We start from the raw sequence: 15,937 nt of genomic DNA, 5'->3' as shown, positions 1-15,937 counted from the left end.
GGCATGAGCCACCGCCCCGGCCTGAATTTCAGTTTTCAAAGCAGGTTAAATAGGCTGCTGCCCTGAGCTAATGCACCCCCTGCCCTGGGCTGGTTGTTTATGCTATCAACACGGTATTTTTTCCTGAGAAATTGTACTTAAAGTTATAAAATGCAGCCAGGAGCGGTAGCTCAGGCCTGAAATACCAGCACTTTAGGAGGCCAAGATAGGTGGATCGCGAGGTCAGGACTTCAAGACTAGCCTGGCCAAGATGGTGAAACCCTGTCTCTACTAAAAATACAAAAAATTAGCTGGTCATAGTGGTGGGCACCTGTAATCCCAGCTACTCGAGAGGCTGAGGCAGAGAATTGCTTGAAACTGGGAGGTGGAGGTTGAAGCAGGCCGAAATCGCGCCACTGCACTGCAGCCTGGGCAACAGAGCGAGACTCCATCTAAAAAAAAAAAAAAAAGTTATAAAATGCAACCATTTGACATAATAAGAGCTTTCAGCGGCCAGGCAGTGGCTCACGCCTGTAATCCAACCACTTTGGGAAGCTAAGATGGGCAAATCAACAAGTCAGGAGATCAAGACCATCCTGACGAACACAGTGAAACCCCATCTCTGCTAAACATACAAAAAATTAGCCGGGCATGGTGGCATGTGCCTGTAGTCCCAGCTACTTGGGAGGCTGAGGCAGGAGAATGGCGTGAACCCAGGAGGCGGAGCTTGCAGTGAGCCAAGATCGCACCACTGCACTCCAGCCTGGACGACAGAGCAAGACTCCGTCTCAAAATAAATAAATAAATAAGAGCTTTCAGCAATGACACAGAAGGGAAGGGAATTGCATTTGGATATCATAAAATCACTTTTATTTTTACCATAGGAACATTCCAGTGAACATTTCTTGACTGATTTGGGAGAAAAGATCTGGTTTTATGATTCCTCATGCCTTCTCCGAGGGTGAATATACTCCTTCCCAAAGACAGGGAAGGAAGCAGAATCATAAAATCATATGAACATTTTCACAAGAGGATTCCTCTTGAAGCTTCAAGGAAATTGTTTACAGATAGATGAAAATATGTCCTTATTGATGAAAAGGGAGAGTAAACATTGCAACTCTAACCTAGACGCCCATATAGGTAAAAAAAAGAAAACTGGCAAATGTGAACTCACAGTTGATCACTCTATGAAAAGGAATTCGGAGATGTTTGGAACTCTTAACCTATGAGGCCAATTTCATGGAAGAACTCTACCTTCTACTTCAGAGACAGAACACTGGGCTAGATAGGATGCTTGTCTGGCCCGAAGTGGAATTTCTTACCATCTGTATACTCTCCCAAGACCCACAACAGATGGTTACTGAGTTGGAGCTTGCCACTGATCTTTAATGATGTCAACAAGCCCAGCTCTGGGAGCTGGCACTCCAGAAGCCCAGGTCAGGAGAGCAAGGGAAAGTGGAGATGGGAACAGAGCTCTGATTTCTAGCCCCATATTTGATACTTACTCCCTTCAAAGTCCTGTCCCTGGACTACAGATTTAGTTCCCAGTTAGTAATCAGAAAACCATGAAATATGAGTTGTATTTCTAAGATGTGCCTGACTTTATTTAGTATGATGTTTAAGAGAAAAGGGCAGTGAGAATCATGAAGAAACGGCAAGATCTTTTCTTTTTTTTTGGATCTAAGAGTGGACTGATGAAGCACCTGGCAAGGCGCAAGAGGCCTTCTTACAAATCAAACATTGAGACTGAGATTCCTAATGACTAGAGTGAGCTCTAAAGAGAAAGGCGGCTGGGCGCAGTGGCTCTCACCTGTAATCCCAGCATTTTGGGAGGCCGAGGTGGGCGGATCACTTGAGGTCAGGAGTTTGAGACCAGCCTGGCCAACATGGTGAAACCCCATCTCTACGAAAAATACAAAAATTAGACAGGAGTTGTGGTGTGCACCTGTAATCTCAGCTACTGGGGAGGCTGAGGCAGGAGAATCGCCTGAACCCGGGAAACTGAAGTTGCAGTGAGCCGAGATCACATCATTGCACTCCAGCCTAGGCGACAAGAGTGAGACTCCATCTCAAAAAAAAGAGAGAGGGAGAGAGAAAGGTGAGCTTGTGGACATATTGGACACACAGGACATGGGGCATGGGGGCCTGAAACACTGTTTTACAGGACAGACGTACACAAAGGGTAGTGCAGCCTGCCATTGTGTTTCTTCCTTTCTCCTCTATCCCTTCTTCCCTCCCTGGGAAACCACAGTAGCAGAAGTCTCACTCAATCAAATAGCTGTCAATTATATGAGTTGCACTTTTCTCTTCCTGAACAGCAAACTGGCTTTCCTCTTCTTTGTCCTCCTCTTTCTGCCTATAGAGCAATTTCCTCCTGTCCACTTTGCAGGGCCGATAACTCAAATACAGTGCTATGGTGATGACACCCACTCCAAGGGCAACGGTAATAATGACAAAGAGGGTAGAGCTGATTCCTTCATCCAGTCCTGCCCAAGCACAGAAGACAGAGTTAGGAAAGTCTGAGAGTACGAGAATCACCCACCCCAGCCCACCAGGCCCACCTCTGAGTCTCATTCTTCCCAACCCAGTAGAATCTTTCTTATTTTCCTGCTTAGATAAGAATCCCAAACCCCTGAGGGGTTTCCATCCTGGGCCTGGCAGCAAGGCAGCAAAGGTTACCTTGAACAATGACAGCAATGTCTTTGCTGACAGAGCCCAGCTGGTTAGTGGCTGTGCAGCAGTAGGTTCCAGTGTGGTTCTGGGTTGCCTTCTGTGGCACTTCAAGGTCAAAGACCACCCCATTCCAGGTACACACCAAGGCTGGAGCTGGGTTTCCCTTTGGGACGCAGGCGAGCGTGTGTTCCATCCCTTCCAGCCAGGTCTGTTTGCCAGGGCAACTGGATTCCTCTAACCGTGGCTTGTCTGCAAAAATAGTTTCCCAAAGACCTGAGTTCAGTGCACCACACTCCCTCCCCACCTTCACCCCCTGCTCTCTCTCCTCCCCTCACCCAAATGCTGTCCCCTCCATCCAACAGCTTTCCTTCCCAAGGGAGCACTAGCAGCTCCCTGCTTTGAGCCAACTCTTCTTTCCCACCTTCTCTATGGGCAGGGAGACCCAGATGAAACCTAGGGTGTTTTTTTTGTTCATTTGTTTGTTTAGAGATGGAGTCTTGCTCTGTCGCCAAGCTGGAGTATGTGCAGTGGTGCGATCTCAGCTCACTGTAACCTCCACCTCCCAGGTTCAAGCGATTCTCCGGCCTCAGTTTCCCGAGTAGCTGGAACTACAGGCACGGGCCCCCATGCCCAGCTAATTTTTGTATTTTTAGTAGAGACGGTGTTTCACCATGTTGGCCAGAATGGTCTCGATCTCTTGACTTGGTGATCCACCCACCTTGACCTTCCAAAGTGTTGGGATTACAGGCGTGAGTCACCACGCCCCGCCAAAACCTAGGGTGTTTTTAGGGATTCGGACTAAATGATAACCCTGCTCTGTCCGTGGTGGCCCTGGGGCCCCTGCTTCCCATCTTTGCTTCTCAGTGGGTAAGGAGCTAGGTAGTGGTGAACTCAGAGATGAGGAGTTTTTCTTTTCTTTTTTTTTTTTTTTTTTTGAGACGAAGTCTCGCTTTGTCATCGAGGCTAGAATACAGTGGCATGACCTCGGCTCACTACAACCTCTGCCTCCCAGGTTTCAAGCGATTCTCCTGCCTCAGCCTCCTGAGTAGCTGGAATTACAGGCACCCACGATCATGCCCGGCTAATATTTGTATGTTTAGTAGAGATGGGATTTCACCATGTTGGTCAGGCTGCTCTCGAACTCCTGACCTCTAGCCATCCACCCGCCTCAGCCTCCCAAAGTGCTGGGATTACAAGCGTGAGCCACCGCACCTGGCCTATTTTCTCTACTCTTCAACATAGAAATTTGTATATGGAATTTTTGGAAATTTCCCTTTTCAGCATAAACTCCCAGTATCACTTCCTTTGTTCTCCTCGGCCATCGACCCTCAACTAATGTTGCCTGATCACTTTGACTCCTTTCCTTTATGTTCCCAATTTCCCCTCATCTGGTTCCCCACTCACTTTCCCGGGAGTAAGGTAAGCTTGGAGAGCTTTCCTTTTATTCTCTCCTTTGATTTTTTTTTTTTTATGAGAAAAATGTGGCAACTCTAATAATGAAGCACTGCTGGCCAAGAAGCTCTCTAGAAATGGGAAAATAATAATCCTTATTTTGACAAGAAAGATCAGGCCTCCACTCACATAGGACATGGAGCTGGATCACAGTGGTTTTCATCAACCGCTGACCCTGCACCTCTAAAGAGGCCTCACAGGAGAAATTTCGGCCATCATCTTCCTCCCTGGCAGTAAGTAGAAGCCAGGCAGGCTCCCCAGGGGCAGGGAGGTCTGGGGCTCCCTGAAGCCGAAGAGTAGGGCTGGGTGATGTTAATACGTTCCCTGAGCAGGTCACATTAATGTTGGTCCCTGCCAATGGGTATGATTCTTTTAGCTCCAGGATTGGTGGAGGGAAGCCTGTAAGGAAAGGAAAAGGAGAACCAGACACATTTCTCAAAACTAGCAGACACTTCTGCACTCTTGCTGCTGGTAAAAGCCCTTGGGAAGGCAGACAACAGGGGAAAGATTTTGGATACCATTGCTTCTTCTGTAAAAGCTGAAGGAAAGAATGACATGGTTTGGGGATTCGAGAGCTTCTCTTATGCATGCACGCATTTAGCTGTGCTTCGCTGCAAGGACTGCAAGATGTCTTTTCATCTTACAGCTTTCCTCCTCACCTCAAATAAATGTTCCTAAGAAGTAGTTCAGGGCATCCACAATCACTCTGTAAGCAGGATAGCCTACAGAAACTGGGGATGAAGGCTGGAAAGAACTACTGTAGCACATGTCCCCAATCTGCCTGCATTTACCAGAGAAAGATGAAGACCCATGTTCATTTGAGAGCATACCCAGCAAAGGGCAGCAGGGATATCTACAGCCGAATCACCAACCCGTTACTCTGTGTTTTCAGCAGCAGAGAACCCATATGAAAAAGGAAGAGCCAGGTCACTTACTGTAGCTATGCACTAGCTTTCTTGTTTTCTGTTCCATTGGACCCAGAGATGCAAGGCAAGACAGTTCCTGATCACCAGCCTCCATGGCCCGAATGGTAGCATTGGCCCATGCTGTGTCCCCTTCCCAGGAAAGGAAGGAGCTCAGCTCTTGGTCTTCCAGGAACATGTGGAACATAACTTCTTTGGCTGGAAACACCCTAGCCACCTCGCAGCTCACAGTCTCCGCCATCCCAACCTCCAAAAGGGAAGAGACCCAGATGTGGGGACTCTGAGAGAATTCTGCCAAAAAATTGAGGACAAGAAGAGAAAGGAGAAAAGCCATGACAAATCACACGTCATGCGAGACCCTTCAAGGCAGGAAGGGAGTGGGGCTAAAATGTCTCTCTTCCCCAGGGTGAGTTTAAAGCTCAAGCAAAGGTGGAGCTCAGTAACTCTCACACCCTCACCGTAAACCCCGAGAGAACTTAATCCCAAAGCCCAAGGCAAGATGAGCCCCAGGATTCCCCTTGCACTTGAGTTCTGACTCACCAAAGATCCGGACTATTTTGATGGGTGAGCTGCCTTGAAAGAGCCTCCCACCTTGCAAACTCAAGTCCAGTTCTGCATGGCAGGAAAAATTGCACCTGTCATTCTCCTTTTGGGCTCTGACACTGATGATGACCTCAGCTCTTTGGGAGGCCACAGCCAAGCTCATAAAGTTCTTTCTATGCAGTTCTTGGTTACCCTGGAGAAGGGCAAGGGTGAGACTCTCCAAGGGTGCTACGCTGGGCACATGACACTTCACTGTGAAGGGTTCATCCACGGCCACCCAGGGAGGCTGCAGCTCCAGGATCACTTGTTTTGGTGGCTCTTTAAGACAAAAAGGCAGGACTTGATGAGCATGCCACCCACCTCTCCAGAATCTCCAGAAACAGCATAGGACAGGAAGATGAGGTGATACAAATCACAGAAGGTGACTGCCACCCTTAAACCATCTGATCAACAATGTCAGCTTTCTGCCATCCCTGCCCTAGATGGGGTGGGTTAGTCTTCTGGTTCTTCTTCTTCCCATCAAAAGTGGCTATGGCCATAGCAAAGAAGAGTGACTGCTGAGGGAGGGTCCCTTGCTTTGACTGTTGCTGCCATTCTGGAAAGCATTGATCTCTTACCAGAGGGGCTTCAGAGGCAAGAGCAGCTTCCTGGGGCTCCTTAGCATCACACAAAATCTATACTGTAGCAGGCCAGGTGCAGTGGCTCACGCCTGTAATCCAAGCACTTTGGGAGGCCAAGGCAAGCGGATCACTTGAGGTCAGGAGTTCCAGACCAGCCAGGCCAAGATGGTGAAACCCAGTCTCTACTAAAAATACAAAAATTAGCCAGATGTGGTGGCAGGCGCCTGTAATCCCAGCTACTCAGGAGGCTGAGGCAGAGAATTGCTTGAACCCAGGAGGCAGAGGTTGCAGTGAGCCAAGATTGCGCTACTGCACTCCAGCCTGGGCAACAGAGCAAGACTCCATCTCAAAACAAACAAACAAACAAACAAACCAAACTATAGCTAACCAAGTTCTGACCCCACAGAGATCACATTTGCTTTCATGGCCATATCTTTGCCCATGTTATTTGCCCACCTGAAAGGCCTTCCTCACCTGTCCCCTTCAATTCAAACCCTAACCATCCTGGGGGAGGGCAGTGCAGGAGCCTCTTCTACCATGGAGCCTTTTCAGGCTGCCCCAGCTCACAAAGACCCTTCTCTCTCCAATCTCTGTTTATTCCAAGAGCTTGTAGCAAACAATTCAGCATTAATTTTATACTTTTTTTTTTAAGAGACAGGATCCCACTCTGTTGCCCAGGCTGGAGTGCAGTGGTGTGATCATAGATCACTGCAGGCTTGAACTTCTAGGCTCCGGGGATCCTCCCACCTTAGCCTCCCAAGTAGCTGGGACCACAGGTGCACACCACTATGCCTGGCTAATTTTAAAAACTTTTTTTGTAGAAACAGAGATCTCACTGTGTTTCTCAAGCTGGTCTCAAACTCCTGGCCTCAAGTGATCCTCCTGCCTTGGCCTCCCAAAGTGCTGGGATTAAAGCATGAGCCACTGTGGCCAGCCTAATCTTATATTTTTTGGTAATTTAACCATAAACATTATTAGCATATGTTTCCTGTATTGAACATATTTTCAAGCACAGATATCTGGATGCTCTCTATGGTCTGCTCCTAATTTAAAACTCAGAAGAAAGCCTACATCAACAAGAAGTAGAAGTAGGCCAGGCTCACTTGTACTTGCTGGACTTGAGGTGGCTCATGCCTGTAATCCCAGCACTTTGAGAGGCTGTGGCAGATAGATCACTTCAGGTCAGGAGTTCAAGACCAGCCTGGCCAACATGGTGAAACCCCTGTCTCTACTAAAAAAATACAAAAATTAGCCAGGCGTGGTGGTGGCTGCCTGTAGTCCCAGCTACTGGGGAGGCTGAGGCAGGAGAATTGCTTAAACCCAGGAGGTGGAGGCTGCAGTGAGCTGAGATCACACCACTGCACTCTAGCCTGAGCAATAGAGCAAGATTCTATCTCAAAAAAAAAAAAAAAAATGAAAAAGGTGATTGGATCTAGAATCCCTACAGTATGACAGAAATCTTTATTAAGGGCCTTATTTATCTCCTCCAATTAGAAAAATTTGTCCCATCCTTCCCTAAATAAGACATGTTTATGTTTCCCCATTCCTCCTTTCCATCCCCCTGCCCCCAGCCCTCAGCCCTACTCACGATACACAGTGATGCCAAGGCTTGTGTCCTTTTGAATCCCTGCACAAGAGAAGAAGCACTGCAGGATGGAATTCTCTGTGACATCCTCCAGAAGAAACTCCTTCCACTGAGGCCCTTTGCCCACCTGAGTTTTCTTTAAGAAGGTCTCAATTCCACTGGGTCCTGGGTCTGGGCAAGTAGTGCTGCAGTTGACCACTAGGGACTGTCCAAACTCCACCAGGGCCTGATTTGGCCAAACAGAAACCTCAAACAACTCTTCCGGGACCCCTGAAATATGAACCACATATGCCAATGACTCTGGTGAGGACCACGAGACCCAAATAAATACAGAACCTATTCTATCTAGTTCCAGGTTAGAGAACAGGAAACCTGCCCTGAATAAAAACGTTCGGAGGACCAGACAGGACAAAAGACCTGTAATTGGCCGGGCGCAGTGGCTCACGCCTGTAATCCTCCCCACTTTGGGAGGCCAAGGTGGGCAGATCACCCAAGGTCAGAAGTTCGAGACCAGCCTGACCAACATGGAGAAACCCCATCTCTACTAAAAACACAAAATTAGCCAGGCGTGGTGATGCGTGCCTGTAATCCCAGCTACTCAGGAGGCTGAGGCAGAGAATCACTTGAACCCGGGAGGCAGAGGTTGCAGTGAGTTGAGATTGTGCCATTGCACTCCAGCCAGGGCAACAAGAGCGAAACTCCATCTCAAACAAACAAACAAACAAACAAACAAAAACCTGTAGTTAACAAGTTAGCTCTGATTCCACCACTATTCCCTCCACCTATCTTCTTTCTTGAGAACTTGAATTCTCTATTAGTATCACCATGGAAATTATGGAGTTGCTAAAAAAATTATGCCCAGGAAACCAATATCTTCCTAAACTTTCAGAATTCTTGAAAGCTCCCCACGATAGGCTGCTGTGGACCCTCACAGGATTCAAACTTCATTACTTATCCCTGAAAGCAGTGTCTCTCTCAAATTATGGCTAAGGATTCCCTTTGCCAGAATCACCCTGAATGCTTGTAAACTGCAGATTCCAACTCCACCTCAGAGTGCATGGTTTCAAACCTGTGAAGGTGGGACCTGAAAATATGCTAAGGAATAAAACAAGCCTCCTGGGGACCCTTATGCACACCAAATTCTCGGATCCATTGGCCTGCAGGTGACTCCCAGGGTCACTCATTTCCCATGCCCCTTCTTTATGCCTCTTCTCAGAGTGAGACCATTCCATTTTGATTTGGCACTAAGGGAATGGATGTTTTGGATTCTTACAAATTTCATCTGTTCTGGAAATCTTCTCTGATGCAGTGGGAGATGTCAGATGGATTTTTATTTTATTTTACTTTATTTTATTTTATTTTGAGATAGAGTTTCACTCTTTTTGCCCAGGCTGGAGTGCAATGGTGCGATCTCGGCTCACTGCAACCTCCACCTCCCACGTTCAAGTGATTCTCCTGCCTCAGCCTCCCAAATAGCTGGGATTACAGGCACGTGCCACCACACCCAGCTAATTTTAGTAGAGACAGGGTTTCACCATGTTGGTCAGGCTGGTCTCGAACTCCTGACTTTGGGTGATCCGCCTGCCTCAGCCTTCCAAAGTGCTGGGATTATAGGCGTGAGCCACCGTGCCCAGCCAAGCCACCACGCCTGGCCTCGGATGGATTTTAGATGCCTGATGTAGGTAAAGGGCACAGAGACTTCAGGAAGTCCTGAAGGCTTCTCTACAGGTCCCCTTTAGCTAGTCCATATCTACCATCTACTTCACCTCCCAATACCAGTCCCCTCTGGGAATACACAGCTCTTGTAGCAATGTTACCTGCTAAGGCCCCTGTTCCTTTCCTGTCATCAGGAGAACTCACTTTTTGTACCTGAGCTATGGGTCCTGTCCTACCAAGAGCCTATTATAGTTCATCATGACACAAACGGTGGCAACAAAGAAGTAAAAACATTCTCAAGAGGAGAAACACAGGGCAGTCCTGGGGCAGAAGGGAACCAAGTGGAGAAGGCATGTTTCCTAGGGAGAGGCCTCTCTGATAGTCTATTAACTAGTGTTATCCCAAATACAAGCCAGAGACCCTAAGGATTCTGTGTCCTAGTGATCCGAGAGACAGGAATCTTTCCCCTGGGGTCCAGATGAATGAACACCGAAGTGTCACCCCACTCAGGACTCCCCACCCCCTTCCTCACTGACCAGCTACCTGTGTCCTGACACATACTGGTTTAAAAAGCTTTCCCAAATAGCCTCACCTGGGCAAAGGATCAAGGCCAGCAGGGCCCAGACACCAAACAGAAGCGTTTTCATCCTGATGAGAAAGGCCAAAGGCTGGAGAGAAAAAGACAGCAATGCTGGAGAAAGTGACCAAAAATATACATATAAGGAAAATTACTTATTTGATATTAAAAGTCAGTCCCTTTCCTGAAACCTCACTAGTCTAGAAAAATTACAGCAAAAACATCAGCAGTGAAGGTGTACTAAAAGAATGTCTTGTATTATATCTATTTATTTCAGTTTGGCTTATGTGCATAGCAAAAACATGGGGGAAAATATGAAAAAGGATGAGGCGATATTATCGAGATTCCTGTATAAGTTGTATTCTACTTACCTTTTTACTAGTTTGCCTCTATCTATTAGACTGAGTCAATAGAAGGGTGCTGGCATGGAAACATGAAAAACTGAGTTTAGGCTGGGCACGGTGTCTCACACCTGTAATCCCAGCACTTTGGGAGGCTGAGGCGGGTGGATCACCTGAGGTAGGAGTTTCAGACCAGCCTGGCCAACATGGTGAAACCCCGTCTCTACTAAAAAAATACAAAATTAGTCGGGCGTGGTGGTGGGTGCCTATAATCCCAGCTACTCGGGAGGCTGAGGCCGGAGAATCGCTTGAACCCAGGAGGCGGAGGTTGCAGTGAGCTGAGATCATGCGACTGCACTCCAGCCTGGGCGACAGAGTGAGACTCCATCTCAAAAAAATAAAACAAAACAAAAACTCATTCAAGCTAATTTCTTCTAAGAAAGTCTTCTTGACTAGCCTTATCCCACTTCACAGTCCCTTACTTGTTGTACATGATCTCTACCTCACTTTATGCCTAACAAGATTTCTGAAGTTGCATATATTAGTTCACTCTGGTGAATTATTTCAGTGATGTAATCATCACTATACTAGAAATTCCTGGAGGGTAAGAGGCTCTAGTGTACTTACCTTGTGTCTCCAGCACCTAGCACACAGCCTATGATATTCTGGGTATTCCATAAATGAAGGACTACCCTCCAATTTTGTATTTAATTTTCATACAGTGGGTTTGGAACAGTTCTAACTCCACTTCTATGCTGGTCTGAAAGAGTTGTTTTTTTTAAATACTGGGATAACAGGCATATGAAAATTTATACTCCCAAGTGAAGGTTACCCTTCAAAATAACCACTTTGGAAGGATATCATCTTCTTCCAGGATGACACAATTATTCGAAACCTTTTTTGAAATTATTTATTTATATATTGAGACAGGGTCTTGCTTTGTTGCCCAGGCTGAAGTGCAGTGGTATGATCACAGCTTGCTGCAGCCTCAAATTCCTGGGCTCAAGCAATCCTTCCACCTCAGTCTCTTGAGTCGCAGGGACTACAAGCACACACCACCACACCCAGATAATTTTTTTATTAAATGTTTTTGTAGAGACGGGGGTCTCACTATGTTGCCCAGGCTAATCTTGAACTCCTGGCCTCCAGTGATCCTCACACCTAAGCCTCCCAAGGTTCTGTGATTACAGGCATAAGCCACCATGCCCAGCCTGAAAGTAATTTAGAATTGGCTTTTAAGCCATATAAGAAAAATCAAGCTGGGTGCGGTGACTCATGCTTATAATCCCAGCATTTTGGGACACCAAAGTGGGAGGATTGCTTGAGCCCACTGGTTTGAGAGCAACCTAGGCAACATAGCAAGACCCCTGTCTCTACAAAAAAATTAAAAAATTAGCCAGGTGTGGTTATGCACACCTGTAGTGCTAGCTACCTGGGAGGCTGAGGTGGGAGGATCACTTGAGCCAAAGAGCTTGAGGCTGCAGTGAGCCATGACCACACCTCTGTACTCCCAGCCTGGGCAACAGAGGAAGACCTTGTCATAAATAAATAAATAAATAAATAAAGCAAGCTCTCCTCTTTGTTACCAAACCAAACCGGGTCTGTCTGTCCACGTGCAATGTAAAGCCAAACACTGAAGCACCAGATTTTTTTAGAGATAAAAGTTTATTGCAAGGTGGCTGAGCGAGAAGACAGGCTCAAATATGTCTCTTCAATCTGGAGTCTGGAACAAATTTTAAGTGTGAGGGAGGACACGGGCATAGGTGGAAGTGCTGGCAGGACAGGTTTTGATCCGAAGGATTTCAAACAGTACCACCTATGGTAAGATATGGTAAGGGGTCTTATCACTGGACATTCCTGGGCTTGGACCCGTTGCTTTTGAAAGTGTTCCTGTGCTCAAATTCCAGCCATGTCCCAATCTTTTGGTTCTGTTGAGGGGCAAGACTTGAGTTCCCAGGTTATTTGAGGTTAAAGTCTCCCTTTCTGCACATGCTCTGACTGTATGACTTGCAACTTCTTGGCTCTGTGCCTATAAAATAACTTGATACCCCATTATTAGCGGAGTAGAACCAGTTAGAACTAATCCAGCAGTTACACTCTCCAATGTGTAGGTCTTGTGAGGTTTAAATCTATAACATGAATCCAGATTATTTGTGCTTTAATGGGGCCACAGTGTCACAAACAATTCCCCTTAGAGATTAATCCAAGAACTCCTGTTTTACTCATCTCTGTAGCTTGCTGATGTTACCTTCTTTTTTTGTTGTTCTTGATTTTTTTTTTTTTTTTTTTTTTTTGAGACGAAGTCTCGCTCTGTCGCCCAGGCTGGAGTGCAATGGCGCAATCTCCGCTCACTGCAAGCTCCACCTCCCGGGTTCACGCCATTCTCCTGCCTCAGCCTCCCAAGTAGCTGGGACTACAGGTGCCCGCCACCACGCTCGGCTAATTTTTTGTATTTTTAGTAGAATGGGGTTTCACTGTGTTTGCCAGGATGGTCTCGATCTCCTGACCTTGTGATCCGCCTGCCTCAGCCTCCCAAAGTGCTGGGATTAACAGGCGTGAGCCACCGTGCCTGGCCTTTTTTTTTTTTTTTTTTTTTTTTCTTGAGATGAGGTCTCACTCAGTTACCCAGGCTAGAGTGCAGTGGTGTGATCATAGCTCACCGCAGCCTCAGACTCCTGGGTTCAAGCAATCCTCCCATCTAGGCATTCCAAAGTGCTGGGATTACAGGTGTGAGCCACTGCACCTGACCTGATGTTACCTTCTTCTGCATAGCCTAGCACTGCTGTCAATTTTTTTTTTTTTTTTTTTTTTTTTTTTTTTGAGACGGAGTCTTGCTCTGTCGCCCAGGCTGGAGTGCAGTGGTGCAATCTCTGCTCACTGCAACCTCCACCCCCTGGTTCAAGCGATTCTGTCTCAGCCTCCTGAGGAGCTGGGACTACAGGCACGTGCCACCCCGCCCAGCTAATTTTTTTTTTATTTTTAGAGAGATGGGGTTTCCCTGTGTTAGCCAGGATTGTCTCGATCTCCTGACCTCATGATCCACCTACCTCAGCCTCCCAAAGTGCTGGGATTACAGGCATGAGCCACCATGCCCGGCTGCACTGCTGTCAGTTTATCTCATAGACTATGTTCTGCTTTTACAGTCTTAGCAAAAAAACGAAAAAAAAAATTCCCATTGCTCATTACTATAAGCCAAGCTAATCGGTTTTTCTTTGTAGTTGCTACTAGTATTATCTCTATGCCGGTAAAGAGTCTTAAGAAAACAGTCCTGGGCAAGTTGTTTTTGTTTTCATACCCATATACAGACACATACTTTGTTCTTTGTTGTTTCATGCCCTGCCCTCACCCCACTATCCCTACAGCTCCAATCTTTCATCCTTGTTTTCACGTAGCACATTATGATCAGGTTCTGAAACACAAAATTTTGTATTTATCTTGCTAAGGAGAAAGAAAGCAGTAACCCCACGGAGAAATTATTTTTAATTTATTTTGGAATTCATTTTGCTTATTCTGTGGATTATATCCCAAATTAGAGATTTAAACTGAGGCTGGGAGCGGTGGCTCATGCCTGTAATCCCAGGACTTTGGGAGGCCAAGGCAGGCAGATCACCTGAGGTCAGGAGTTCAAGACCAGCCTGGCCAACATGGTGAAACACTGTCTCTACTAAAAATACAAAAATTAGCTGGACATGGTGGTGGGCGCCTGTAATTTCAGCTACTCAGGAGGCTGAGGCAGGAGAATTGCTTGAACCTGGGAGGCAGAGGTTGCAGTGAGCCAAGACTGCACCACTGCATTCCAGAGCGAAACTCTGTCTCAAAAAAAAAAAAAATGGTTTAAACTGTCTGAAAGTCTTGGCCTGCACTCACGCCACTGGGAGGTCTTTTGCAGGAGAGGGGTAGGCAGTGAGAGGAGGGTGGGGATGCATGCTTTTGGACTGCTTTGGCCGCGCATGTGAACTAAACTTCACGTCCAAGTTTGGGATTCTCGCCTTCCATTCATAGTCAGTGGTTTCTTGCTGCCCTTCCTTCCTCCCTCCCTCCCTTCTCCCTTCCTTCCTTCCTCCCTCCCTTCTCCCTTCCTTCCTCCCTCCCTCCCTTCTCCCTTCCTTCCTCCCTCCCTCCTCCCTTCCTTCCTCCCTCCCTCCCTTCTCCCTTCCTTCCTTCCTCCCTCCCTCTCTCCCTCTCCCTTCCCTCCCTGCCTCCTTCCTTCCTTCCCTCCCTCCCTTCCCTCCCTCCTTCCTTCTTTCTTTCTTGCCTTCCATTAATATTTTCATATTCAAGGGTTTCTTGCTGTTTTCTATCTTTTCTCTTCTTTCTTTCCTTTTTTTTTTGAGACGGAGTTTGCTCTTGTTGCCCAGACTGGAGTGCAATGGCCCGATCTCAGCTCACTGGAACCTCCGCCTCCCGGATTCAAGCGATTCTCCTGCCTCAGCCTCCCAAATAGCTGGGATTACAGGTGCGCACCACCTCTCCTGGCTAATTTTTGTAGTTTTGGTAGAGATGGGGTTTCACCATGTTGGCCAGGCTGGTCTCGAACTCCTGACCTCAAGTGATCCACCCACCTTGGCCTCCCAAAATGCTGGGATTACAGGCGTGAGCCACCATGCCCGGCCGCTGTTCTTTATAAATACAAGTCACACTGGGCCTTTGCACTCTCTCCTCCATCTGCCTGGAATTATCTTCCTTCTCCCCAAACACTCCTCTATCCAGCTCAGTCTCTTTGTAACGCGGCCTGCGCTGACCACGGGCTTCCCAGCCCTCCCTGCCCGTGCCCCTCACCGCAGCACCCCCTGCATGCCTACCGCTTTCCCTTCCGCAGCACCATCGCCCTCTAACACCCTGTCACTTACTGATGAGACCTGAAATCAGCCGCTCTGTCTCCCCTGGACTGTAAGTCCCAGGAAGGCAGGGCCCTTGGTTTTATTCACTCATGGATCCCAAGCACCTGGAACGTTACAGGCGTTCAACGACCATGAAGAAACAAGTGAATGCACGAACCAACGCACTAGATAGATGGGTACCAATCCTTGTGTGAGGGCCGCTGCCCCCCGCGTGGATACCGGCCACCAGGCCAGCTCTTGCTGGGAAGGGGCCTCGGGTCCAGCGGAGAGAGGGGCGAGGACACCGCGTGGCCATCAAGGCTCTTCCAGGAGGACGATCCCTAACACACGTGAGAACGCGTTCAAAAGGCAGTTCCACCCGGCTTCTCCGGGCTTCCGGCGACGGCCAAGGAAAACACGACCGAAATCCTCACCGAGCCGCGGCCGCTCGCTCGCACGCCCCTCGCCCTCGCCGGGCCGCTCCTCACGGCTTCGGCCTCCGCTCCTCGGCCTCGCCCGCTCCGCTCTCAGGCGCCCGCCAAGCGCTCAGACCGTTTGTTCTGCACCGCCAGGCGGGGGCGCGCGAGGGTGCGGCCGGAGAGCGGATTTTCCTGATCTGCCTAGAAACTCGTGACGCCCACGCGAAAGCTCAGCAGGGTTGGCTGAGATGAGAGGGGCGAGCAGGAAGCTACAACGATGGGAGGGGAGCGCGGGGAAGATGAGGGTGGGGAAGGCCGAAACCTGTGGGGCAGAAAGTGCGTGTTTGGC

The 15,937-nt window shown here is 48.0% G+C and overlaps 1 protein-coding gene across 3 annotated transcripts; it reads right to left on the bottom strand.

Annotated features, from left to right (window-relative positions):
* Positions 1–823: 823 nt before the first annotated feature.
* On the bottom strand, positions 824–15,735 carry LOC129017950 (intercellular adhesion molecule 5-like). 3 transcript variants are annotated; one of them, XM_054458990.2, is made up of 8 exons: positions 15,348–15,733; positions 10,024–10,099; positions 7,779–8,045; positions 5,568–5,888; positions 5,040–5,318; positions 4,234–4,503; positions 2,659–2,901; positions 824–2,465 (listed from the first exon to the last, which is right to left on the bottom strand). In XM_054458990.2, the coding sequence occupies exons 1-8, from the start codon at positions 15,483–15,485 to the stop codon at positions 2,242–2,244; spliced, it is 1,818 nt and encodes a 605-aa protein (XP_054314965.1). In that variant the 5' UTR covers positions 15,486–15,733; the 3' UTR covers positions 824–2,241. The 3 variants fall into 3 exon arrangements, with proteins under 3 accessions (XP_054314965.1, XP_054314966.1, XP_054314967.1); XM_054458991.2 differs by having other exon boundaries at positions 830–2,465; positions 15,604–15,735; XM_054458992.2 differs by lacking the exon at positions 4,234–4,503 and having other exon boundaries at positions 830–2,465; positions 15,348–15,654.
* Between the last annotated feature and the right edge of the window lie 202 nt (positions 15,736–15,937).

This window comes from Pongo pygmaeus, chromosome 19 (genome assembly GCF_028885625.2).
Source record: "Pongo pygmaeus isolate AG05252 chromosome 19, NHGRI_mPonPyg2-v2.0_pri, whole genome shotgun sequence".
Classification (NCBI taxonomy): Eukaryota; Metazoa; Chordata; class Mammalia; order Primates; family Hominidae; genus Pongo; species Pongo pygmaeus.
This window is presented reverse-complemented; position numbering and strand designations above follow the sequence as displayed.